We start from the raw sequence: 26,136 nt of genomic DNA, 5'->3' as shown, positions 1-26,136 counted from the left end.
GTTTACTGCTATTGCAGCAGTCATAATAATTTTCTTCGTGTATATAGTTCATTTATGTTATTAAGTTTGTTTAATAAATGTTAAATCAAAACACTACAGTCCGCTTTCTAATACATACAATGCACTATAGTATTAAAAGAACATTTGCTATTATTAAAAATATTGTTGCAGGATTAAAAGACAATTCTGCTCCTGGGCCAAGCCTAAAAGTATTTCTTTCTTTCTTTAAAAAAAAAAAAAGAAAAAAAAAAGGAAAAAAAAAAAAAAAGAAAGGTACGGAAAGCTTTCATTAATTTTTTTTTATTTCAAATGCTTTTCATGACTTAGCTAATTTCAGATTCCTCATTTCCAGTAACATCTGAAGGAGAATTTTAACTAATCAACATTTGTTTTTTGTAGAAATTCAGTTGCAAAACAAAAATTATTTGTCATAAAAAAACAGTAATAATTAAACAAGTTATTTATTTTTGATAGCACTAGCAGAACATATGCACTTATTAAAAATAGTGTTGCAGACAATTCTGCTCCTGAGCCAAGCCTGTGAGTTTTTTTATATTTTGAATGCTATTACAAACCTTTCAAGACTTTGCTAATTTTAGGTTTAGATCCTTCTTTTCCAGCAACATCTGAAGGAGAATTGAGAAAGTCCAGAGAATCACTACTATCCTGGCTACCCATCGGTTGCAGTTCAGGAGTTTCTTGTGAATCAAGAGAATATAGAGCATCATAATCTTCAATAATTGAACGCGAATTAACATTCCCCGAGTCTAGATTTTTTCGATTCGAGGACACATTTTCGGAAGGAACATCAGCATCACTTGTAACTGAAATGAATGGTATACCACTTTCCTTTCCTTTCAACCGTGGTTCAGAGCTGGGAGAAGTTGCACCAGCATTATTTTGTTCGTTTGATGAGCCACTGTCACGCTTCTTAGCATTATCTCTTTGGTAAACATAATAATTATAGTACTCATGTCCACTATTTAAAAAGTCAAAACGTTTATCCTCTGAAAAAATAAACAAAAACCATCATATTTATATGCATTTTAATTCTTAATAATTTTTTTTTTCATAGATAGCAAAATATAAATTCAGATAAGATTAAGTTTCATATAACATAGACTTAAAATGAAAAAATGCTTGTAGATTTTTACGAATTAGAAATTTTAAGCAAACTATTACACTACATAAAATATTTTCATGTAAATTAGAAAATTTTATACATATCAAAAATCAATAAAATACAAAATTCACTAAGAACACAAAAATTTTAATTGGCTTTAAAAAAATTTCATTTAAATAGAGGAATTTTTTATAACATATTTTAAATTCATGATTTTAAACAGTAACATATTAACTCATTTTAGACAATTAAAACTGTTTCTTAAATAACATTAAAAATAAGATAACTTTCAATATAAAAATGAAAGAAAAAAAAAAAAAAGTGTTGTGGAGAAACTGGAACTAGCAACACCCCCCAGCTGAAAACTAGAAAAAAAATCAGACAGTGAGAGAGTGCGAACAAACAGTAGAAAGCTCGCAACGCAGAGCTCCTTATTTTTTTCTTCTTCATATATGTTTTATACGTTATGTTTGTGAATGTGCTGAGTGCTAACTATAGTCATGTTGTTTACAATAAAATAAAGAGTTAGCTAGCTGGTTGTTTTAATTCTCCCCTATGCACCACACATCACAGTATAAAAATTTTGATTTTTGTTAAATCTTATTTTTATAAATATGAAGTTGAAAATCATTGCAATTTAAATACTCTAAGAAGAAACTAACTCAATAAAAATTCTACTTTTCTAATCTTCAAATATCTATTTTCAGGTACTTTTTCAATTTCATAGAATTTTCTAAAATGTGAAAACCAGATTTATTGATAAAATTAGAAGAATAGAAAAAAAAATGGGACAATATAGTTGGCAGATAAGAATCACAATAGTTATCATTGTTTTAATAAATATAAATCACAAATGCCTTACTTCTGCTTTTGACAATAGTCTCGAAATCTTCCCCATTCTTGGCCACATACTCTGCCATTTTATTTACAATAGGTTGAATGTCAGGTGGAGGAGGTACAATATGATGACTCTGAAGTGCCATTAAGTTACGGAAATCACTACTTTCTTGATTGCAATCAGCAGGCATAGATTTCGAATCTGAAATTAATTTTTTTTGAAGTCTTTTGATGGCATAAAATTAGCCAAATTAATAAATAACAGGGTTCATGCATTCAAGACTACATATATGTAACATAAAAAGCTTCAACTAATCTTTTTCTTAATTTATAATTCTAAACAAAACGCTCTTTCACTGCAACACTTTAATATTTACATCCTGTCTTTTAATCCATTTTTAGTTCAAGAATGCATTAATTAACATTTTATCCTCTTTCCTTTTTCTAACGTGTGATAAACATATTTTTCCCTCATCCTATTTAATAGACCAATTATAAATATTAAGATTTCTCTTTTTCCTTAAAACAAAACATTTTAACTAATTTACTCCGCAAGATTTTTTCTAACTTTTGTCGACGAGCACTTTGATTTTCTGTCACTTGGATGATTGTTCTCTCTCTAATAGTTATTAAATAAATATTGTGCCCTCTTTATCTGACTAAGACCTGCTTTTATCCTTCCTCTCTCGGCAATGACGTTATATATATATGTGTGTGTTGTTCTACCGCCTGAACTGAAAAGCTAATTTCCCACTTTGAAAACAACGAACTATTGCTGAAAAACATTCAACTTCAAAAGGCCAATCCTCCCACCTTAACTGAAAAGCCAATTTCCCGCTTTGAAAATAACGAACTATTGCTGACAAATGTTCAACTTCAAAAGGCTAATCCCACCACCTATGGTACATTTCCAGATCTAAATATCTTCTACAGCGAAAAATCAACAAATCAAGAGGCCAATTTCCCCGCCCAATTGTCTAAAGAAATATCTTCTACAACAAGGGCTAATTCAACCGCCTGTGTGACCAATTTTCCCATCCACAATTAAGAAATTTCTTCATCGACATTCAACGAACTAGGAGATCCATACTTCTCTTCTACATAAGCCATACAGGCTCTTCTACTTCTACATTCAACGTCAACAACAATAAAAGTGAACTAGCGAATTTTTATCATCGTAGTGACACTGTGACATTCAATACAACCATTAGTGAATACTTAACTCAACAAACGGATAGCTTGTATAAGTGAAAACAACGTCAACAAACACCGATATCTTCAAACCAGGTAGGATCAATCCTTTTTATTATCAAGCATGTATCGAAATACTAAAACAGAAGATTTAATTAATACCGTCAAGGAATTAGGAATAGATGTTCCAGATAATGCCACCATTATTTCTTTAAAAAAAAACGTATAGAAAAAGCAGAACAATGCGCAAAAGAAAAAATCAAGCTAGCCCAAATCGAAAAAGAAATCGAATTAGCATCAATTAACTCCGGGTCATATCAAAATAATTCCGGAAACACAAATGCGGTGATTAGAACTTCATCTTTAGATCTCGAAAGTCTAACTAAATCAGTTAAAACACTTAGTATGCCGATTCCTACTAAACCCGAAAATTTTAACTTATTCTTTCATTCTTTAGAACGTGCGTTAACAACCAAAAATATTCCGCCAGAATTCAAATCAGAAATATTAATAAATATTCTCGGTGAAAAAGCGAATAGTATTTATTTATCAGCAAAGTGCTCCATTACAACTCCACTGTGATGCCAGTGCTAAAGGATTTTGTGCTATACTCCTTCAAGAGGATTCTGATAACAATTTCCATATCATACAATACATGAGTCGTTAAACTTCTCCCCAAGAAGAGAAATATTCCAGCTACGAATTAGAAGTTTTAGCCATAGTTACAGCATTAAAAAAATTTCGACACTATCTCATAGGCTCAAAATTCCATATATATACAGATTGCCAGGTGTTTCAAAAGACAATGGCAAAAAAAGATCTAACACCCAAAATAGCACGGTGGGCACTCTTTTTAGGAGATTTTGATTACGAAATACTGCATCGTCCAGGTAAACGAATGCAACATGTAGATGCTCTTAGCCGCTATCCAGTTATGGTCACACAATATAACGAAACAACACAGAAAATAAGAGAAGCACATATCAGTGATGAGTTTACAGCAAGAATAAAGCAACTAATTAATATTTCTTCAGCACCTGATTAGACATTAAAAAACAATGTGCTTTACAAAATAGTCAACGATCAAGAACTTTTGGTAGTTCCACTTGACATGCAAAAACAAATCGTACATGCAAAAACAAAACATTCTAAAGGACATTTAGGCAGAAATAAAACGGAAAATTTGTTAAAACGACAATTCTTTTTTCCAAACATGCGAAAGAGAGTAGAAAATGTTATCTCTAATTGTATACAGTGCATACTTTCATCCAAAAAATTTGACAAAAAAGAAGGATTTCTATATCCAATTCCAAAAGGTAACGTACCACTTGACACCTTACCATACTGACTTTTTAGGACCTCTACCCTCAACAAACAAAAACTACAAATATATTTTTACTGTCGTTGATGCTTTCTCAAAATGTCTTTGGATTTATCCTCCAAAATGCACTTCAGTCCATGATGCTTTAGAAAAACTTAAACTCCAACAAACAACATTTGGAAACCCAAGAAGGATAATTTCTGATAAAGGAACAGCATCCACTTCAACAAAATTTCAAAAATATTGCGAAGACATAGAATTCCTTTCAATCACACCTCGCGGAAATGGACAAGTTGAAAAATGTCATTGATACCAATACTGACAAAACTCTCACTCGAAGATCCAAATAAATGGTACAAACATCTGCACAATGAGTAATTAACAGCACAGTTTCAACCGCTACCAAATATACGCCATTCGAGCTTTTAACAGGCATCAAAATGACATCAAAATTAAGGCCATCCTCGAAGAACAAAATTTCCAGTTGTCATTACAAAATAAGCAACAAATGAGAGAAGATGCCAAAACAAATATTTTAAAGTTTCAAGAGCAAAGTAAACAGCGGTACAACCGAAGACATAAAGAAGCAAGGAAATACAACATAGGTGACAAGATTGCTATTAAGAAAACCCTATTTCGTGTAGGTAAGACCCCTTTAAGAAATTGTGAATGTTCGACCCAATGACAGATATGTCAAGAAGATTGGAAGACATGAAGGCCCAAATCTCACATCAGCTGATATGATGAAACCATGGGACAATTCCTAAAAACATTTTTATTTCATAAACTGTGGTCCCACAATTCACATAGACATTGCATAGACTCTTTTTTTTTCCTCAACTAAAACAGTGATTTTTCAATTTTTTTTTCAATCAAAAACTATTGACTTTTTGTATTTTTCCCTTTCAGCTTTCTGCAGCTAAAAGAACATTTCAACTTTAAAAATTTTGTTTTTTAGAATTTCAGCTTGGCCGGGGACCCATCAGGATGGACAAGTGCTGCATACGCCATGCAGCGTCATCTACATTAAAGCAGACTCCCTCTACACTCACTGACGGGACAGCAACAGGGAGACGGCTCCAAAAGATGTTCCAGCTCTAATTATTTTGTATTGTCTTTTAAGTGTTTTTTTCATAATAAAAACTTTAAATGCAACCCTAGACTGCTTTGAAGCTTATCATCGACACTCCCCGTCCGTAACACACACACACACATATATATATATGTATATATATATACAGTTTCTTTGTCTTTGCCAGTTTCAAAATTACAAGGTAACAAGTGAACAGAGTAGTACACAGCACATAAACGCACCTGATCAACAATAGTGAAACAATTTTCAAAAAAAGAATCAATCAAAGAAATCAATCAAAGAGATAATAATTACCATCACTAGAATTTTCCTCCAGAATTTCTGGCTGTGGAGTTTCTTCCATTCGATGTTGTTGTAAATTTTTCACCAGTAAAGAATAACTGTCATCATCACTTCGACGGAAATTGATAGTTGGAACTGTAAACTATTAATCAAAAATATTTAAAAATTAATACAGCATTGAAAAAAAAAATAGAAAATAGTTTTTTTTCTTCTTATAAAACATTTCAATTTGAATTCATCCATTTTTATTTACAATAACATAACTTAATTTTAATAATAATAACTTAATAGCTACCTTACCTGAAAGATCTGTTTTCTTTGTATTTATGTTCCTAGATCATTTTTTCCCTTCAAATTATTTTTATTTCTATTAAAAATTTAATGACTATATATATATATATATACATATATATATTTTTTTTCAAATGGAATCCAAATTTTTTAAAAAATAAAATGTCATTACTGCAAAATTGAGTTTGACACTCAATTTGAAAATAGCTGCTTATGAAAAATTTTTAAGTGTATCACTTGTTTATACTTGCAGCAAAGCTAGCCTCCAAGAATTATCAATGTTACGACCTGTTCACATAATTTTCTAATGGTTTTACGAAATGCTTTTCATCGCAAAATCTGGCAATTTTTAATATTAAAATAATTTATGATGAAAAGTTTAATTAGAATATGACAGTTTAATAAATAATAGTCAAATACAAATTCATATTCACTACTTATATTTATTCCAATTTACAGCACTTTCTATAGATTTTTCAGGTGAATGAGAAGTGAATTTACTTGGAAAATTGGTTCTACAATCACATAAATTATCAGTATTAATTTAAACAAAATATAAAAAGGGATAAACACATAAATTGTCAAATTGCTTAAACACCTTTTCAAAAAAAGAGGGTGGAATATACACTAGTAATTAGTAAATAATGCCTAATAATTCTGTTAAATTAATAATCTTTACATGATCACATGTTGATTTTATTAAAAAAGTACCAAGCTGGCAAAAAAAAAAAAATTTAAAAATTATCTTGTATATATTGACAACTTGTCTGAACCATCAAATTATTGTCTTAATAAGTGGTCAACTTACATAGGTTTCAATGCACCATTAAAAAAAAAGTCTTACTTTGGGTACATCATTTGCCTTTCCAGACATCAAGCTAGGATGTAGATAGTGACCATCATCATCTTCATCTTCACTACGGCTTACTAAAAAATATTACAATAAAAATAACTTAAATTATTAAAATTAAAAATTATTAGGAATTTTTTTTAATAAGTTCAGTTTCTAATCTGGATAGCCACTCTGCACACAAAAACTCATTCTAGAGAAATACCAAACATTTTACTGATTTTAGAGATGCATTTATGTTTAAAAAAAAAAAAAAAAACATAGAAAATTTTTGCGGAACTATCATGCAAAAATTCATCTAAGAAATAATTAGCTATCCCATATCAATAAGCTTATGAAGTTCTATAAATTAAGTGTTAATAACTAAAATATTTGAGCTTATCAATTCTTAGGAGCATACAGATTTCAATTACATTGAATGATATACTGATAATAACAAGTTGTTTATCATCTTGTAAATAGACAACCAGGAATGAGAGTAGTCAGAGAATAAAAAAAAAGGAAATCCATGAATATATATATACATACATATATAATAAAAAAACACAAACAAAGGCAAGAAAAGTCTATGAACATATTTATATATATATATATATATATATATATATATATATATATATATATATATATATATATATATATATAAAATGTAGAAGCTATGATATCCAAAAATTTGACAAAAAAAGTGTGATTTTCAAACCATGTGATTATAAATCCCGTTGATTAATTTTAAAATTGTTTGAATATGAATCATATAAATATGAATTATATGCATAATTTTAAAATCATGTGAATATGTATCGCAATATTTAATTTCAAATTCAGAGAATATGCAGCTCGATGTGTGGCTTTTAAATCACTTGACTATGAAACTAGATATTGGATTTAAAAATTGCGAAAATACAAATCATGATGCTTAATTTTTAGATTGCATAAACATGAATCACGATGCAAAATTTTTTAAGCGCGTGAATACAAATCACAATGTCTAATTTTTAAATCACAGATAAATAGGAAAATTGATGTTTGATATTACAACCACATAAACGAATCTCTACATTGGATTTTAAACTAGCGTGAATACGAATCGCTACATAGGATTTTAAAAATTTGTAAATACAAATAGCGATATTGGATTTTTAAATCGTAAGAATTGCAAGGTACAATATTTAAATCGCGTGAATAAGAATCACAATGCGCAACTTTTAAATCAAGTAAATACAAAAATCGATATTTGATATTAAAATCACGTGAATAAAAAACAAGATATTAGCACATTCTGAACTTGGGATAGGCTTGTTTGTATTGCTTTTGTTTGGCCATAATATATAAAAATTTACAAAATTAATTGAATGAGCAAATAAATATTTTCACTGCAAATCCACCGCTATTTTCTTTTATTATTTCGCCAGCAAACAGGACGCAGCGAGACGTCTGAATTACGAAAATACGAGCTGTCTGGCGGGCGGGCAAAAATACGAAAAATCTTATTTTTTGCTTGTATAAGCGAAGAAAATAGCTAAAATAAGTAAAAATGAGAAGGAATGGCAGCTACGCAGATTGGATTTCATGTTTATGCATGAAAATCAGAAATAGATAAAAAAATTTTATTTGAACGACTGAATCTCCAGAAAAAGCGGAATATTTATTTTAAATTTTTCTTTTATTTTTTTTTATAAGAGAATCTAAGTTTTTGATAAAAAAGGCTGAAATTTGAACAATAATAGCGGGAAAAAAAAGCAGAAATCCGCTAAAAAGCGGAAAAATCTCATCCCTAGACTAACATCCCAAGATAACTTAGAAATGAAAGAATAAACCTGTTTTTTGTTGTTTATTTTTAATGAATCAATATACAGTTTAATAGAACTAGTAATATTTATACTGTGGCAAACTCGAACATCATGCATGCAATGTAGTAAATTAAATCGTATTATAATCTTTGCAGTTTCAAAAAAAGGAAAAGAGAATAAGATTAAAGTAGAAAACATTACTATAGAATCACATAATCATGAAACCCTAAATTTAAAGATAAACCTGAGACCTTTACTAAAACAAAAATATTTTTTTAGAATACAGGATCGCAAACTTTTTGAGTGAAGGACCACTCACCAACCAGGAAGGGGGTATTTAGACAGGTTGAGGACAAATATGAAAATTTATACATACCCATCCATGTTCTAAGTACACAAAATCCGTTTTATTATTCAACTTAGTAAAACATTTGCAGAAAATTAAATACTTTTACACATAAAAAAAAAAAACTTTTTAGCATAAAAATTAAATTCATCAAAATATAAACAGAAGAAAAGGATTTTTTTAAAAATCAAATCACAAAAGTTCCTTTAAAAATAAATTCAAACAATAAAAAAAACTGCAATGCTCATTTAATAAAAGTAAAAAAATTAAAAAAAATTCAATACTTAATAAGCAACATGAATTTAAATAAATCTTTTAATGAAAGAGAATTTATAGGGTTTAAAATGATTTAAATTTTTAAAAAAACATTCTAGTGCAATATAGAATTCAATATTTAGTTGAGTTTATATTACACCTTTAAGATATTTATATTCATATTCAGTGCAAGGTTTTATGTTAAATAGTAAATGTTTTCTATTTTTGCTGAAAAAATGATCGAGAAATAACTTGGATTTCAATGAAATTGGTATGAATCAAATAAATGGCATCAAAAAGATATTATTTAAATGTGTGATTAAAAACATGCGTGTTGTAATAATAATAGGACCTTTAAAATCATCAATAACTGCAAAAAAGGGGGAAAAAATCAAGCAGATTTACGGTGAAGTCTGCACAAAGGAAGAGCATAAAAATGTAAGTATTTAAATGCGGGATTTAAAACTCGGGTGCTGTAATAATATATTAAAATATAGGGAGTTTGAAAACAAAACTGCCGGAAAATGATCACGAATGATTATATAATGGACGATTCGAAACTCGTGAGTCGTAATAATGTATTAAATGAATAGAGGTTTAAAAAAAACATATAGAAATCAGTAGTAATAACTGCCAAAACAATTATCAAAACACTGCTCGGATTTATGATGGTAAAATATATCGCTCAAATTCAAAATTAATATATCCTATTAAAAATATTGAGATTTTTAAAACCATGTGGAATTCTGTAACACAGAAGGCTGAAAAATGTCACAGATATATGATGGAATCTGCACAAATTGAGCATGTAAAAAGTGATGACTCAAATGAGCAATATTAAATTTTCGATATTTTTTTTATTGTAATCAGATGTTTGCGTTGCCAAGAGTTTGTGGGCAGCAGGTTGAGCACCACTATTTTTGATTTACAAGAACGAAATTTTTTAAGAATTTTTTATAAAGAAAACACCGATGACAAGAAAAATAAATAATGGTAAAACTGGTTCAACTTTCATAAGATTTGAATCCTTACATGAAACAGTTTTAATGTTTAATAATGAATTACAACACATTAGAGTTGAAATTGTGTGAATCATTTTATTAATCACTAACACTCAATGTTTTTCAGAGTTGATAAGAGAATTTCTGTGAGAATTCCAGGTATTTTTGTTCTAGAGAGAGAGTGGCCATCCTTCTAATAATAAGATTTACATGTTTTTTAACAGATTAAACTCACCTTTATGAACTAATGCACATGCATCATATCCTTAGATAAGCATATGGAAGAAATAAACAGGTTTACATATAGTCTAACGAGCAATTTGAAATAAATTTAAAGCCTAAAACACTTGACACAATGTAAAAAAATAATGCAATTTTTTAGATGACGCGTCACAAATAAAACTGTCTCCTTTTTTAATTTTTTTTAAGGAAGCGCAAGTATTAAAATTCTTGAGAAAAAAAAGTATCTTTCAAGTATTCTGAATAAAAAAATAAAAAAAAATATTAATGCTTGTTTTTTTGCATTAAAAGGCACAGAACTTTAGTAGAGCCTAATAATCTTGTATAAAAAGTTGTTCGACAGTTACAACATACAAGAGCAAGTAACAATCTAGGAATTGCTAAGAGCCAAATTTTACCAAATTGAAACAAAACAAAAAATTTTCTCACAGACTTAATAATGAGTGATTTGGCAGGGCATTTTATATCTTTAATATAATTCTTAAATAAATTTGTGAATTACATATATTTTAAACGTAACTTGACAAACAAACAAAAAATTTGATGTGAAAAGATTTAAATGTTTTATGGCTTTCAATAATGCCTCCACATTTTTAATTTGAATGATAAAATTTAAGAGCTTTTTCAAGCTTTATTGAAATCAGGGTTGGCAGGTTTTTGACATGTGACAGTTTTTGACAGTTTAAACCATGGTTTAAACCGTCACGTCAAAAACCTCACTGTCAAAAATGTCGAAAACCTATATTCATATGTGAAATTTAATTAATACATAAAATTTATATATTTTTTATAAAGGATAGTGTTTCTAAATATGTTCTAGAAAAAACAAATTTAAAATTTTGAAGAAACACTTATATTTTGAATAGTAACCAAAATCTTGTACTTTTGAAAGCTCACATCTTTTGTAATATTATGTATTCATTTTCATGTGTTATTGAAAATCTGCAGTGATATTATTAAGAAATTTATTTATAACCAAATTTAGTGTATAGTATAGATTATGCTAAAAATTAGACATTTTTAAAGATAAACATTAGCAGTTTTGTACATTAGACATCTTTTAAAGAAAAATCTTTTTAATATTCTTTTAAATCTTCTTAATAATCTTTTTAACATAAGACAATACAAATTTAAGTGCTTTCTGTTAAATACACAGAGTAGTTAGTGTCGATTTACAGTATATTCAGCCTATTCATTTACTATGCTGAAAATTTAGTTTATCCAAATACTTGTGAATTTTATTTTGCTGAATACTATATGCATAGTTTTGTTGAATATCTAAATATTCAGCTGTTGAATAATTACTTCTTGCTTTCAAGATATGCATTATTTGTATTATTAATACAAGTGGGGGAAACAAATTAAGAGGTAAAAATTGTTTTAAAATGGTAAGTGTAATAATTATAAATAAATATAATAAACAATATGAATTATATTTATCATTATTCCCAAATATAACTACTTTTAAATTCAAATTAACATACTGGATAATAAAGATATGTATAACATTAAAAAATTTTTTCATACACTTGTATCAAGTTTGTATTTATACAACATAACTTGTAAGTTCCTTATAAATATTAGTTATATGTTCCTTATATGTCAAAAATGCATAGTAATAAACTTTTAATTTTCTTAAGTATCAAAAAAAAAAATTTTTTTTTCAAAATATAAATATTTAAAAAAATTTTGTGCAAAATTTTTCTGCACATGCATTTGAATATAAATTTCGAGAGATTTTAAATCTGTTATTTTACCTTAATTTTAATTAAAAAATATCTTAAAACCTGCTGAGTACCTATAGTATAATTAAATTTCAATATAATGCATGGCAACTGTTGGTAGTTTTGAAGTTTATATATTTTTTTGGCAAACTTTAGTTTTTGACATTTTTGACGGGTTTTTGACGGTTTAAACCAGTATTATACCCTTGTCATGTCAAAAACCACTTTTTGACGTCAAAAACCCAACCCTGATTGAAATATATTTGAGGAACAACTTCCAAGGTTTACAAATTTTCGGTTGCAAGACAAGGGGCAGCACATTTAAAGGCTGCAGTTTGCACTAGTTACAGTTTGATTCTTTGCAACTTATAATTAAGAAAACATTAAGAAATGAGATAAATATATAAATTTGTTTCAAGCAAACAATACATAAAAATCTAATAAAATGAAAAGTTAAAAAGTACCTCGTCTTACAGGAACTGGCTTGTAAGAACCAGATTTTATTTCCTTTAGGAGATGTTTATAATAGGGATGCAAAGGATTATCCAAATGCATAAATCCAAATTGAGGATTTGCATGCTGCTTCATTTTAATTATGATTTCCATCTGGCCACCTTGTTCACTCACAAAAGTTGCAGTTTTCTCAATAATGGCATGTATCTTCATGTTATATGGCTAGAAAAAAATGAAAATCAGTAAAGCATCTGTTTTAAAAATTAAGCAACATACCAGTTATAAAAATTCCTATTACACAGTATTTATGTTTTTTTTATACATATTTATATCATACTTGCCAACTTAAAAAAACTGCCATCAGTAAAACTTTTTTTACGAAAAATTTAAGACTATTCGAATTATTTAATAAGTAACAATACACTACAAATGAATAATAAATATATTAATTATAGAATCTATCACATGATTGAATGTTGATGAAGTGAGAACCAAATTTTCATTAAATTTTTTAATTTGCACTTGTTAGAAAATGTACAGAAATATCTAATCAACCATCCATTTATCATCTCAAATTCTATTACAATTATTTCAAATTCTATTACAATGATGCTACTTTTTAAAAAAATAATATATGCAAAATAAAATAGTTCTTTAAGGGTTTTCCTCTAAATCAACAGCAAAAGAGGATGCTGAATTTAAAGAAGCTGAAGTAGCCTTCTTTGCTTTAATTAAAAAATCTTTTACAAACACTTGTTCGTGACAGATTTTAGAAAATTTGGTTTTTAATATAAGCAGGCTTTCTAAAGTTTTATTAGACATAATTGTTCGCGATTCAGTACGGTTCTTTCTAACCAAACTAAAAATTCTCTCGCATTCTGAATTTGAATGTGGTATGAGAAGAATTGACAATACAATGTTTCCCAATTTTTCATACTTAAACATGCCATCCGCACCTTTCATTTGACTTATCATTGACCACTGCACATCAATTGATCTATCTGGAACAGTTATTTCACTCAAATCTTCCAACTGAAGTTGGCAAAACTGTTTCTGCAGTTTCATTACTTTTTGTTTTTAAAAGGAAGGGAAACAAATTTGCAAAATATCTCACACTTTCAAAACTGGAGTTTTCAATTTTATTTAAGTCAGCAACTTCAGCATGTTTGAGTACTTGATCATTTAAAGGGAATTTCTTAATAATATATTCACAGGCAGTTATGAAATATTTGATAACAGCTGAATAAAACAATGATTTTTCTTCTTCCGAAGAATTTGAAATTAAGTCCATTGCTGCGTTGCCTATAACTAAATCTCGCTGATCTTTATGGTTGAAAGAAGAATGAAAATTGACACATGTTAACTCTTTTCCTTTAACCTCAGAAGGTTTAACAAATTTAGAAAAAAGTTCTTTTAACAGATCCAAAAGAAGAGCTCTTAACCGATGAATTTGTGGGGAAGATGACTGTAAAGCACTTATTTAAATTTCAAGATAAAAACATAAAAATTTTCTCTTCTTTGGATAAAGTTGAATCTTTTTTAGCTTTATGTCTTTTAATCGGAATCACACTTTCTTGCTGAAAAACTTTTCCTTTTTTTATCATTAGTTTGGTCCTGTTTATGAGTCAAAGGCTGTTTCATTATAGCACAAGTCTTAGTTTCCACTTTAGGCTTATTCTTCAATTTATCTACTCCTGTGCTGCTTTCTTTATCAACAACTTTTGGAATTTTGAAAAATGGCAAAGTAGATGATACAGACACACTGCAAGTAGAAACTTCAGCTCTAAAATAACTCATAAGTGGATCCCACTGATTAACCAAGCGTGTAAGACTTCTCCCTAACGATAACCAGCGAGTTGACACATGTTTAAGCACATTTTGTGCTTCTTTACCATACATTTCCTGAAATTTCTTAAGAGAGTCCTTGCGATTAACGCTGCTTTTTAAGTGGTAAAAAATATCTACCAAAACTTCATCTATCCTAACGGGAAAAGTTGCAGCAGCTTTTTCAGAGGCAAGATGTATTAAATGGCAGCAGCATCCAATTGATATTAGGTGCTCATTTTCTTTTTCTAAAAGTGAAATCACACCATTTTTCTTTCCCTGCATAACAGAAGCATTATCTGCACTGAATGCTATACAATTTCTAAAAGAAATGTCATATTTAACAAACACATTTAAAAGAAGGGAGCTTATATTTTCACCTGTGGAGTTTCCGTCCAAATTTGGGATTGCCAATAAAGTACTTTCAATGCGTTGAAGATTCACGTTAAAATAACTCACCACAACTGGGTACAACTTATAATCAGCTTCGTGACTACCATCACATGCTGCAGTAAATGCTTGTTCTTGCAAATATTTAATAATTTCTGAAGTTCGATCCATAGCCATTTCATGGACAAGGGATGCAGTTTTGGTTTTAGCACATCCGTAACGTTTCGCAATTTCACTTTTCGGAAACATCTTTCGAAAAAGCGGACCCACATGGCTGGCGGCATTTAGCGGAACATTACGCTCAACTAAAAAAGAGGTAAACAATAACTCAGCACGCATTACTTCATCTTGGACATTATCAGGTGGCTTAAAAAATTTGCTTAGTCTTTGGTTATTTTCAGCGTTTTCAATGTTCTTGGCATGATTCGGGTTACGTGACGATGTATATCATTTCTACCTCCATGCGATATTAGAAAGTCAGAAAAACAAATCGTACAATAAGCATACTTTTCTCCTTTGTTTGATTTTTTTATGCATGGAAACTCTGCAGTATAAGAATTCTTATACGATTGAAAATAAGTTTTCTTCGGTTTCATTTTTAACGCACACCGCGTGATTACAAGCTAAGTAGTAGTCGACAGTTCAGTACCGTTTTCGTTCGTTACAGAGGGAGGGAGAACGACGTTTGGATCGGCTAGTTCAGTGGCGTAGTTGAAACGGGGAGTGGCAATAATGACGGGAACAGCGCATTCACTAGAGTGAGACTGGAAGCAGTTACGAGGGAGAAAAGGAGAATAACCAATCAACTGGTTTACACGTGAACGTGCCGTTACTATGGCTAGAAGGATAAGCCACTTATAAGGGGTGTGTGGTTACCGTGTTGCTTTGGAATAGATCGGAAAACTCGTGTCATTTTTTCTGTTTTCCCCCTTTACAAATGGTTTTACTCTAGCTCCGTAGCAGCTGATAATCGCGGAATTTTGCCGATGCACTAATCGCACAACGTTAAAAACGGGGGATCCGTATAAATTTCAGGTTAATCCGTAGGCCCGTAAAATTAGGCGTAAATCCGTACATTTTACGGATAATCCGTTAAAGTTGGCAAGCATGTTATATGTATAATTTGGTATAAAAATGAAATTAAGATGAAAATTAAATTAAAAAATTTGAACAAATATTATTTTCTTTTTCTTTTGTTTTGAAAAAGGAAAAAAAGAGACTTGTTTGTTTTGATTATTAAAAAATCTCTGTAAAATAGACGTTGCCAGAAAAAGTACATACAGATATAGGATTTAGTATTTTACATCAAAATATGATGATGAATAACCAGTGTATAAATTTTAGCCTAAGGTGGTACAACAAAATCTTTTTCATGTGTACAACACAGACATCCATAAAGCTAATTGGAGGATTTAAGACAACACTTTGCTAAGGATAAGATATAACAAGCATCACTGATGACTGAATATATGTTACTTGCAAGTAAAAGATTTTTAAAATTTGCAAATAACATTACACAGGTTTAACATAATTTTAGTTCAGCAACATAAAACAGAATGGAAGTTTTAATTAATTGCCTGCACGTACAATTAATTAAAATAAAATATTAATTCCTTTATTCTCAATAAATAGTATCATAAATAGTTGTTACAAGATTAATTTCAATGGTATGTTGTTTTTAATCTTGTTTCATGGTACCCAGATAAGATTTTCTTAGTAGAATATCCAATTGCATTAGATATTTAATACATTTTTTCAGAAAGTTAAAAATTTATAATGATCTTAATCATGGAAACTAAATCTATTAATATTTGTTTGTTTCAAATGTTCCAAATATTCAAAAAAAAATTTGTGTAAGAAATTAAAATAATTATATGATGCATGGTAATTAAATGTATTAAAAATCCTAGGTAAACTTGAATAGTTCATTTCAAATATGGATAAAACTATACATAAAAAAATAAAAGTTGTATCAAAAATTAAGTAAAAAAGTAATTTATTTCAGGAACCATACTCTGAAGGTTTTTTGAATGGATATTAACACTTTGATGCAGATGAAGTCCTTTTATATATTTTTTCTGATGCTCTAATTACTAGGAAAAATATATTTTAGTATTTTTTAATTATAATGGTTACTAAAAAAAATTTAGATTATCTTACATATTTGTACTAAAATATTAACAAAAAAGTAATTTGAAACTTTGATTTTCATTCTTATTCAAAGATTTATCATTAATCGATTTTGTAAATTAAAGAAAATTTAATTAACTATTTCTCTGAGATCTTAATGACAGCAAATAAGTGCAATTTTATTGCGACCAATTATTTAAGACACCAGTGTCTCATGCTATTCATAACCATAAATTATTAAAATGCTAAATATAATATTTTTCACTTATTTTGAATTAAATTAATGCAAATTGATGAAAAAAGTAGGAAGGATATATTTAGTAAAAATTCTGCATCAAAGGGTTAACATTTAAACATAAATTTATTATTATTGTGGTGTAAGATAATTTTAGACTAAATAGATAATTTTAGACTTGGTGTAAGATTTAAGTATTAAAAATCTGTTAAACTCATCATGAAATCAATGCTTTTCTTTCTTTTATTTTTAAATGAAATACATAAATATTTTAAGTAATATTAATTTTATAAAGAAAGATCTTTATTCAATTTTTTGGAATATTTGGCAACTTATCTTAAAAATTATAAATCATAACTGTAGACATGAAATAACGTATGATTTAAATTATTTAGCTTTAGTATTTGTTTAATACAAAAATATTACTAATCAACACTATTAACTAAAAAGCATAGCAACAAATATGATTTTCTTTTACACCAAAATTGAAACAAATGTCTAGTAGAACCTTGATATGAATAATTAGATAAACTGTTAGTTAGTTTAAAAAAAAAAAAAATTACCACTTCCAATCCTTTAGGAACTTTAAGACCTTCAGGTATTTCGTACAGATCATCTTCTGGATCTTCAACTGTAAAATATAAATTCAATTTAAAATATGTTAATTTAATGACATAGTAAGGAAAAACATACAGAGTGGCCTTTTGAAAGAATTTGAAAAATTCAGCATTAGATTTGTAAAGAAATATCAGTTTTTTTGTTTGGATAGAAGTTATCAGTAATTGATCTTAAAAAAGCCATATTCTAAGACTTGGAGGAGTAAATCATTAATTAATGAGACTCAAGAAATATCAATCCCTTCACAATAACATTTAACAAATTTATCTCATAACCTCTTCAATAATACTAAGATAAAAAATAAATTAAAGTCAGTTAGAAAGTATATAGGCATGTGATTGCAAAAAAGATTATGAAAAACGCAAAAGAAAAAAAATTCAAATATTTGAAAAATAATGAAGACAATATAGTGTTCAACACAAAATAATCTTACTTTTGTTAAAATGTTGCATAAAAAACATTAAATCACATGTTATATAATAATAATTAACAGCAAATTAGTTAAAGTTTTAACTAGAGGAATAATAAGTTACTAACAGACCCAACATATTAAAACAGTGGCAATTGAAAAATGTTCAAATTATCTCGGGATAATGAAATGTTTATAATAACATTTCATTTAATTAAATCAAATTATATTACTATATAAAATTCATTATACAAAAATATGGCCAGATTTAGATATCAAAATTGACCATAGAAATCTCACTTTAATTGACACATCCTATAACTAAACAAAAATGAATTAGTGAACCTAACAAAATACACTGAAAAAAACTAAATTTCCAGCATCTGGTTTGCATCTTTTTTAATCCACAGATTAAAAGTTTCATTTGATTAATAATGTAAACAATTTTCCTTTTCCTTTTGCAAAAATTCCATAAAATCCCAACCAAATTCAGGTTTATTGCTAGTGGTGTTAATGCAATGAAAAAAATCGGGATTTACTTTGAAAATATTCTTAAAAAAGTATACAATAAAATTAATATGCTAACTAAAAATAATAATCACCTAAATGGGGATATTAAAAATAATATACAGGTGTGCTAAATACACTCAAAACTTTAAATAATTGATTCTCTACGCTGTTGCGATTTTAAAAACTTATATACTTCCCTTCCAACTAATAAAATTCTTGATAACCTTCTTCAAATTCATTGCATGTTTAATTTCAATGATATTATTGATGAAGACAATTGAAAATTTCAAGTTCATATTAACTTCAACAACAATTATATACTCTATAATCACTGCCTTTTTCAACAAATTAATGGCATACCCATGGAAATAATTTTAGTACTAATATTTGCAATATTTTTCTTTATTTACAAGAATATAAATTCGGGAAATAGTATGTTAATCTTCCTATTGATTCCTTCTTTCTCAGATTTATTGATGATCTTTTTGTTATTAATTTTAATGATTTTGATATTTCAGTTGAATAAATATATCCAAGTGAATTAATTCTTAATAAAACTAATAGCAGTAATTCTTAAGCAAATTTTTTAGATTTAACTCTTAATATTAATGAAAATAGTAAAATTACATGTAAACTTTTTGACAAGTAATGATTTTAACTTTCCAATTAAAAAGAGCATTGATTTTAATTCTAACTTAGACAAAAAGGTTTTTTCCAATATCATTACCAATCAGATTCATAGGTTTTACATAAATAATTCAAACTATAAAGAGTTTCTGCATGAATCAGTATATCTATTTTTAAAACATTTTTTACTTTTGCCCAATGCCTGTAAGTTTGTTTTCTGCTTTATTTTACTTCAAACTCAATTTCAACAGCATTTTTATTTTTTAGCGATACAGATCCATCATAAAGATTATGAGAATATTTATCTTAGGATAATTATTCTCATTCATCGTAAGGGATGAAGACCTTCAAGTTTTCCCATAAGTTTTTTATATTTTATTTCTATTATTATTTGTGTGTTTATATATATATTTGTGTGTTTATATATATATATATATATATATATATATATATATATATATATATATATATATATATATATATATCAAGAGAGAGAAAGAGAGATGTAAAAATAGAAACTGAAAAAAAAAAAAAAAATCCTGAACCTAGGGAAGAATATTCTTTTTTTTTCTGCCTAGTTACTAAAACTCTAAATTGAAATAAAATCTCTTAATGAATTTTTATTACCTTTCAATGTTGATGATTCTTCTGCATTATCACTTTCAGGATTATCATAACTGAAACCTATCTCATGATATGCTCCATCCCCAGCTATAGCAGCACGTAATCGTTTCAATTCCTCCTCTATAACAATAGCAATAAGAATTAGAACTCTTTAAAGCATATATAAACAAGCCAACATAAATTCATTAATTAAATAAATTTAAAAATAACAATATTTGTTAGATACATTGTCTTTCACTAGAGATAGATGTGATGACATGAGAAATAAAACAATTATAAATTTTATAATAAAAGCAACTTTTTTTTCAAAATTACAATTATTGTAAAAACTTTAAGCAGCTCTATAAATTAAATACTTTAGTTAACAAAGGTAAATTTAAAAAAAAAAAAAGGTATAATAAACCAATGAGAAATGTAATCTTTAGCAAGTTGTAGACCGACACTTGATTAAATTCCAAAACTATGCAAATTCAATTGTATTTAATTAATTTTAAATGTATTTAATCGTACAATTTTAGTACAAACACTTTTTAATTATAAATAACATTTTCCGAATTGCTGTTGCAGAAATGAAAATTTATAAGGAGAAAAATTAAACTCATTAATCACAATTCATTTTGTAATATCTGCAAATTAAGAAATTATGCATGGAGAAAAGAAAAGTAAGCCTAAAAGATTAATAATGAAATAACTTTTTAAAACAAAGACAATTTTGGAAAAAACAATTAACCATTAATACACGTTTTAAAAATCTATCCAAAATGTTGATGTTTTATTTTAAATTATTAAAATTTTTTGATTAAAAGATCTCACATAATATAAAATTCTGTGATTATTTTATGAAATTAGAGATATCAAATGCATTGAAAAAAGTTACATTTGTTCAATTTAATGTTTCACTTTTAAAGTTATATTTATTTTCTTGATGAAGAAAAATACCCACAATGTATATTTATACGTAACAAAGTAAAACCAATAATAACAGTTCAATAAATTAAATTGTTAAACATCTATACATTTTCACTAAATTTTTTTAATATCATTTTCAATATAAATGGAAAAAGTATCGACGAGTACAAACTAAAAAACTAACACTGAAGCATGAAAAGAATTAAATCAAAAAATTTATATAGTTAATGAATTTTACCATAAATTTAGCCTACATACAAACCATATATTTTCATATAAAATTTTCCCACATTTTTTGACATACAAACCAATTCAATATGCTTTTCTGACTTGACCTAGTTATGAAATAGACCATGAATTATTATTGCATAGGAAATTAAATAATTAACAACTGATAAACTATCACTGTAACTGCTAATAAATTTAAACTTAACCAAACATTTCTGATAAAGAAAGTTTTAAAATAAAGTAGCTAATAATATTATTGAAATAACTTGATGTTATTATGGGATGGCATAGTTTAAAAATAAAAGGTTTGAAGTCTCATTTATTCATAAACACAAATTTTAGAAAAAAAATTCAATACGAGTATGAATAAAAGCAATGACATTCTGCACATATAGTAGAGAAATGATCAAGAAAATTTTTAATAAATATTTATTTAAGAATACTATATTTATGTAAGAATACTATTAATGTCTGAGAGCTAAATCAGTTTACATTTTGAAAAACAGGCATTTATGATGCTAACAAAAGAAATTTTCGATAAATTAAATTTTAATCTGTGAGAAGAAGAAAAAAGACCCAAAATCTCTCGAAGTTCATCAGAAAAAGTTTGCCTATTAACTTTTAATTGTATTATACAAACTTAAACCGCCAAAAAGTTATAAAAATAGTAGTATATTTATTTCCCTGAAAACTTTTAATAATCCATTTCAAGAAAATTAAATTGCAATCTAAGTGCTATTTGGAAGTAAAGATCTTATCAATGTCAGGATATATAGACAAGAAAAATTTAAACTAAATATTATTTGCTCGGATAAAATGCTTCTTAAATTAAACCAAAATCCAAATAATAAATAAACAGTAATACTGTGATAGTTTATCCTTAAAGAGGGTTTATAAAAAAATTGTATTACATTTCTTTTAATAATAAATAAGGTGCTTAAATGATATGATTTGCCTTAAAATTAAACTATTTTTATGAACCCACTTTATAAACAATACAAGCTGCCAACCTGATTATTTTCAGCAGTTATTACAACAAAATATCATTATTAAGTTATTACAGAATCATTATTAAATAATTAGTAGGATGATAGCAACTAAATAACAATTTTACAAGAATTTCTTTAGAGTTAGTATTGATTAAAATCTAAAAGTATAACAACTTTATAACTCAAATCAAGAAGTAAACAAATATTTATACCCAAAGAATTACTTTTACAAAATTAATAATCAGATTACCAGCTTTAATTATAGACTACAACTGATAAACATATTTTACTATAAAATATAATAAAATAATTCCCAAAAATTGTTTACAATATGGAAGTCAGTCTTTCACTCTGCAAGATCCGGCTTCCTCCTACTAGCTTGCTGAATCTACACCAGCAAAGACAGTTGCCAATCGATGACCAAATACTATTTCTGCACAAAAAAAACTGAGACACATTATTGCAAAAAGATAGTATCAACATCAAATTACTGAGAATAGCCACATGTTAAATAATTTGAAGAAGATATTTTCTACCAATGAAGAATCTGTAGAAGCAGAATATATTTTTATAATCCTCACATACAATTTAATTTCAATAATAACTGAAGCCTTTAATTAAAATATTCTAAATAATATATTTTTTTTGTCAGGAATAAATAACGTTGAATACCTTGATAAAGTTGTTCTTCGGTCATGTCGGTTCGTAAGGAACGGTACCGCTCTTCATCTATAAGTTTTTCTTCATCTGACGAATGATCATAACCTCCAGGTTTTGGCTCATATTGCTTCAAATCGTGCAAATAGCCTCGAACATCATATCTGTAATAAGAATATATTATTAGTTTTTAAAAATTATCAAATTTTTCATAAATCTTTCACTTTCTGTGTAAATAACAATGACTTTAAAGAAGAGAAAAATGCACAGGAATTTTTCAAAACTTCATTTCTGAACATCACATTTACTTTTTAAATTATTTTCAGTAATATATTACAGAATGAACACATTGTTTCATAATTATATGACAAATAATATATATATATATATATATATATATATATATATATATATATATATATATATATATATATATAGGGGTCTGTTCAGGGCAAATTTACTACCGCTTAGCAGGACCTTCAGAAATTCAAAATAAGGAAAAACGGTAGTTTCGCAAAATACTTTTAAAGAAGCGAGTTCTAATATTCCCCTCCTGCTTCTTAAAATTTTGTTGTATACCTATAAAAACGATTAGCCCCGGGTTAATTAAGCATTTGAATTTGTAATGGAACTTTTCCCGTGAATTGCTATTATGAGAAGAATTCGCTTCCCATATGGTTTGTAAGAAAAGTGCTTTTCCACCCCATGCCTGGCTGAAAGCATGCCGGGATCCCGAAACACCATGGGAGGAAGGATCGTCAGCTTCTCCATTCCTTAATTGAAGTGAAAGTAAAAGCGCTAGCAGGGGTCTGTCTAGGTTTTTCTGAGAGGTACCGATTTTGTGAAAATTTTGACATAATTTGTGAAAAATTAAAAATTATATTTAAAAATCAACACAAAAATATGGTAAAATATGGATTTATTGTTTCTTAAGGGATACAAAAATAAAATTTTAAGAAAAAGTATTTTGTGAAACTATTGCTAAACGGTAGTAAATTCGACCTGGTCAGACCCCTGGCTAGTACCATGCAAGCCCTGTTCTCGTTGCAATCTGGGGGGAAAAGGAGCTCTTCTATGAATAGGTAGCACATGTTTGGACAGTCAGTGCGGTGTGGTAAGCCTAACCTGTAGCTTACGCCATATTAAAGCAAGCTTTTTTTAATAAATGAAATGACAAGGGTCACTTTGTAAAGTTTACAGGAAGTCAAAATTCGAACTATTATTTTAAACAATATTCTAAGAAACCTTTATTTTTTTCTCCTAGGAACTTTTTTCTGTATGATCATTGAAAATGTTCTCAAAATAAGGATAAGTTTCAGTGCTGTAAATATATGTTTTTATTAAATTCCAATTGAAATTTAACTATGGACAATGATTTTTAAATTTGGATGCAATTTTAAGCCCAAAATTTTACAATAGCAAAATTGTTTTTGAACATGTGGGAAAAATATATATATATAGAAATTTACCAGTCATAAATGATTTTTATTCGTAGTGATAATTTTTGAAAATATTTTCTTATTTTGCCATATTTTTGTGTCTAATTTTCAAAAATTATGTCTAAATTTTCACAAAATAGGCATCTCTTAAAAAAACCTAGATAGACCCCTGATATATAAAAAGTTATATGAGCTTTTAATTTCAAAAATTGATACTTTAAATGCTCTCTGATATAAGCACCTTCAAACCATGAGCCTTTCTTTTAAGTTTATTTGAAGTAGTAGAGTTATTAACTGGTAACTGGCATTTTTTTCTCATAATATGTTTACAGTATCTTTGACATTATCAGATTTTCTATAAAGAAATTTTGTGAGAAAAGAAATTCTAATGAGTACGCAGATTTTTTTTAGCTTAACTTATCTATTTTGACATAAGATTAAAATGAATATTTTAATATAAAAATATATAGATAAAATATTTATTTATTTTTGATGAATAACTACATTTACTGTTGCTGTTGTTAATTTACATCGCACTAGAAATGCACAATGGGCTATTGGCGACGGTCTGGGAAACATCCCGGAGGATGATCCGAAGACATGCCATCACAATTTTAATCCTCTGCGGAGGGGATGGCACCCCCGCTTCGACCTGCACGCGAAGTCGAGCACTTTACGGTAGCACAGTTTAACGATGACCAATACCGCACACCCTCGGTCCCTACGCAGACTGATCCAAGTGGTCACCCACCCGCACACTGACCGCAGCCAGTGATGCTTGACTTCGGTGATCTGCTGGGAACCGTGTCTTAACGATCAGTCCACTGCGGAACTAACTACATTTATAAACACAATCTGATACATTAATTTTGTCATAATAAAAATCAAGAGAAAAAAATCACAATTTTAAATTAAAACAATGGTTTGGTAATTGAAACTTTGTTTTAATAGTTAAAGAACAGGGGTCTGTCCAAGCCAAATTTACTACTGCTTAGTAGGCCTGGGCAATATACCGTAATACCGTCATTTACCGGTATTTCTTTGATACCGCGGTAATGATATTCGGAAGTATATTCTTCGGCAATACCGAGTTATTGAACTTCGGTATGCCTGCACCTCTCGGTACTCACCGCTAGCCAATATCTTCGGCCGACCGGCGGCGAGGAAGTGGCGGTATGGTATGGTATCTAGGAGGTATTGGTATGGCACGTGATTGATTTAGGGGTGAAGAACTCAAAGGCTTGCGCGTAATATTTACGGTACCTCCTCTCGGCAGCTAGAAATTTCTCCTACAATATATTGTGGTATCATTTGACTTTAAAGCGCATGCGTCATATCCGTGGTATTGGCGATATCGGATTTCAAACACCCGCACGTTATATCAACCCTCCATGGTATACTTAGTTACTGATTTTGGTTTCATTTTGAGAATAGCGTGCTTCTGATTTTAAAAATATCCGAGATTGTCGGATCTCCTTGTGATGTTTATAATTGTGTTGATATTTATAATTGTTGATGTTTATAATTGTGTTGATGTTTATAACTGTTTTGATGTTTATAATTGTGTTGATGTTTATATTAGTAATTGATGTTTATATTAATAAAATTTTTCTGTTTTAAAATAATGATGCTTTATAATTAGTTGATTCCATGTGATAATTATGCTGCGAGCTAATATAGGATAAGTACCCCATTTTTTTTAAATGATGCTCTTTAAACACATTAATTTTTAATTGCAAAATAGTCTTAG

The 26,136-nt window shown here is 28.2% G+C and overlaps 1 protein-coding gene across 2 annotated transcripts in view; it reads right to left on the bottom strand.

Moving 5' to 3' along the window:
- Positions 1-26,136, bottom strand: part of su(w[a]) (suppressor of white-apricot) — a 40,442-nt gene that overhangs the window by 12,144 nt on the left and 2,162 nt on the right. Inside the window, exons 2-10 of one of the 2 annotated variants that reach the window (XM_087159962.1) lie at positions 22,963-23,111; positions 20,168-20,284; positions 17,940-18,007; positions 12,809-13,019; positions 10,616-10,645; positions 6,983-7,065; positions 5,860-5,989; positions 1,986-2,162; positions 576-1,007 (exon numbers count right to left, since the gene is read on the bottom strand). In XM_087159962.1, coding sequence (XP_087016088.1) covers positions 576-1,007; positions 1,986-2,162; positions 5,860-5,989; positions 6,983-7,065; positions 10,616-10,645; positions 12,809-13,019; positions 17,940-18,007; positions 20,168-20,284; positions 22,963-23,111 — 1,397 coding nt within the window. The remainder of the gene's footprint in view (positions 1-575; positions 1,008-1,985; positions 2,163-5,859; positions 5,990-6,982; positions 7,066-10,615; positions 10,646-12,808; positions 13,020-17,939; positions 18,008-20,167; positions 20,285-22,962; positions 23,112-26,136) is intronic. The other variant, XM_087159963.1, reaches the window with a different exon arrangement.

Source organism: Parasteatoda tepidariorum, chromosome 3 (genome assembly GCF_982258835.1).
Source record: "Parasteatoda tepidariorum strain Cologne lab strain chromosome 3, Ptep-v5.0, whole genome shotgun sequence".
NCBI lineage: Eukaryota > Metazoa > Arthropoda > Arachnida > Araneae > Theridiidae > Parasteatoda > Parasteatoda tepidariorum.
Note: the sequence above shows the minus strand (reverse complement) of the source record. Positions and strands in the feature narration are given on the sequence as shown.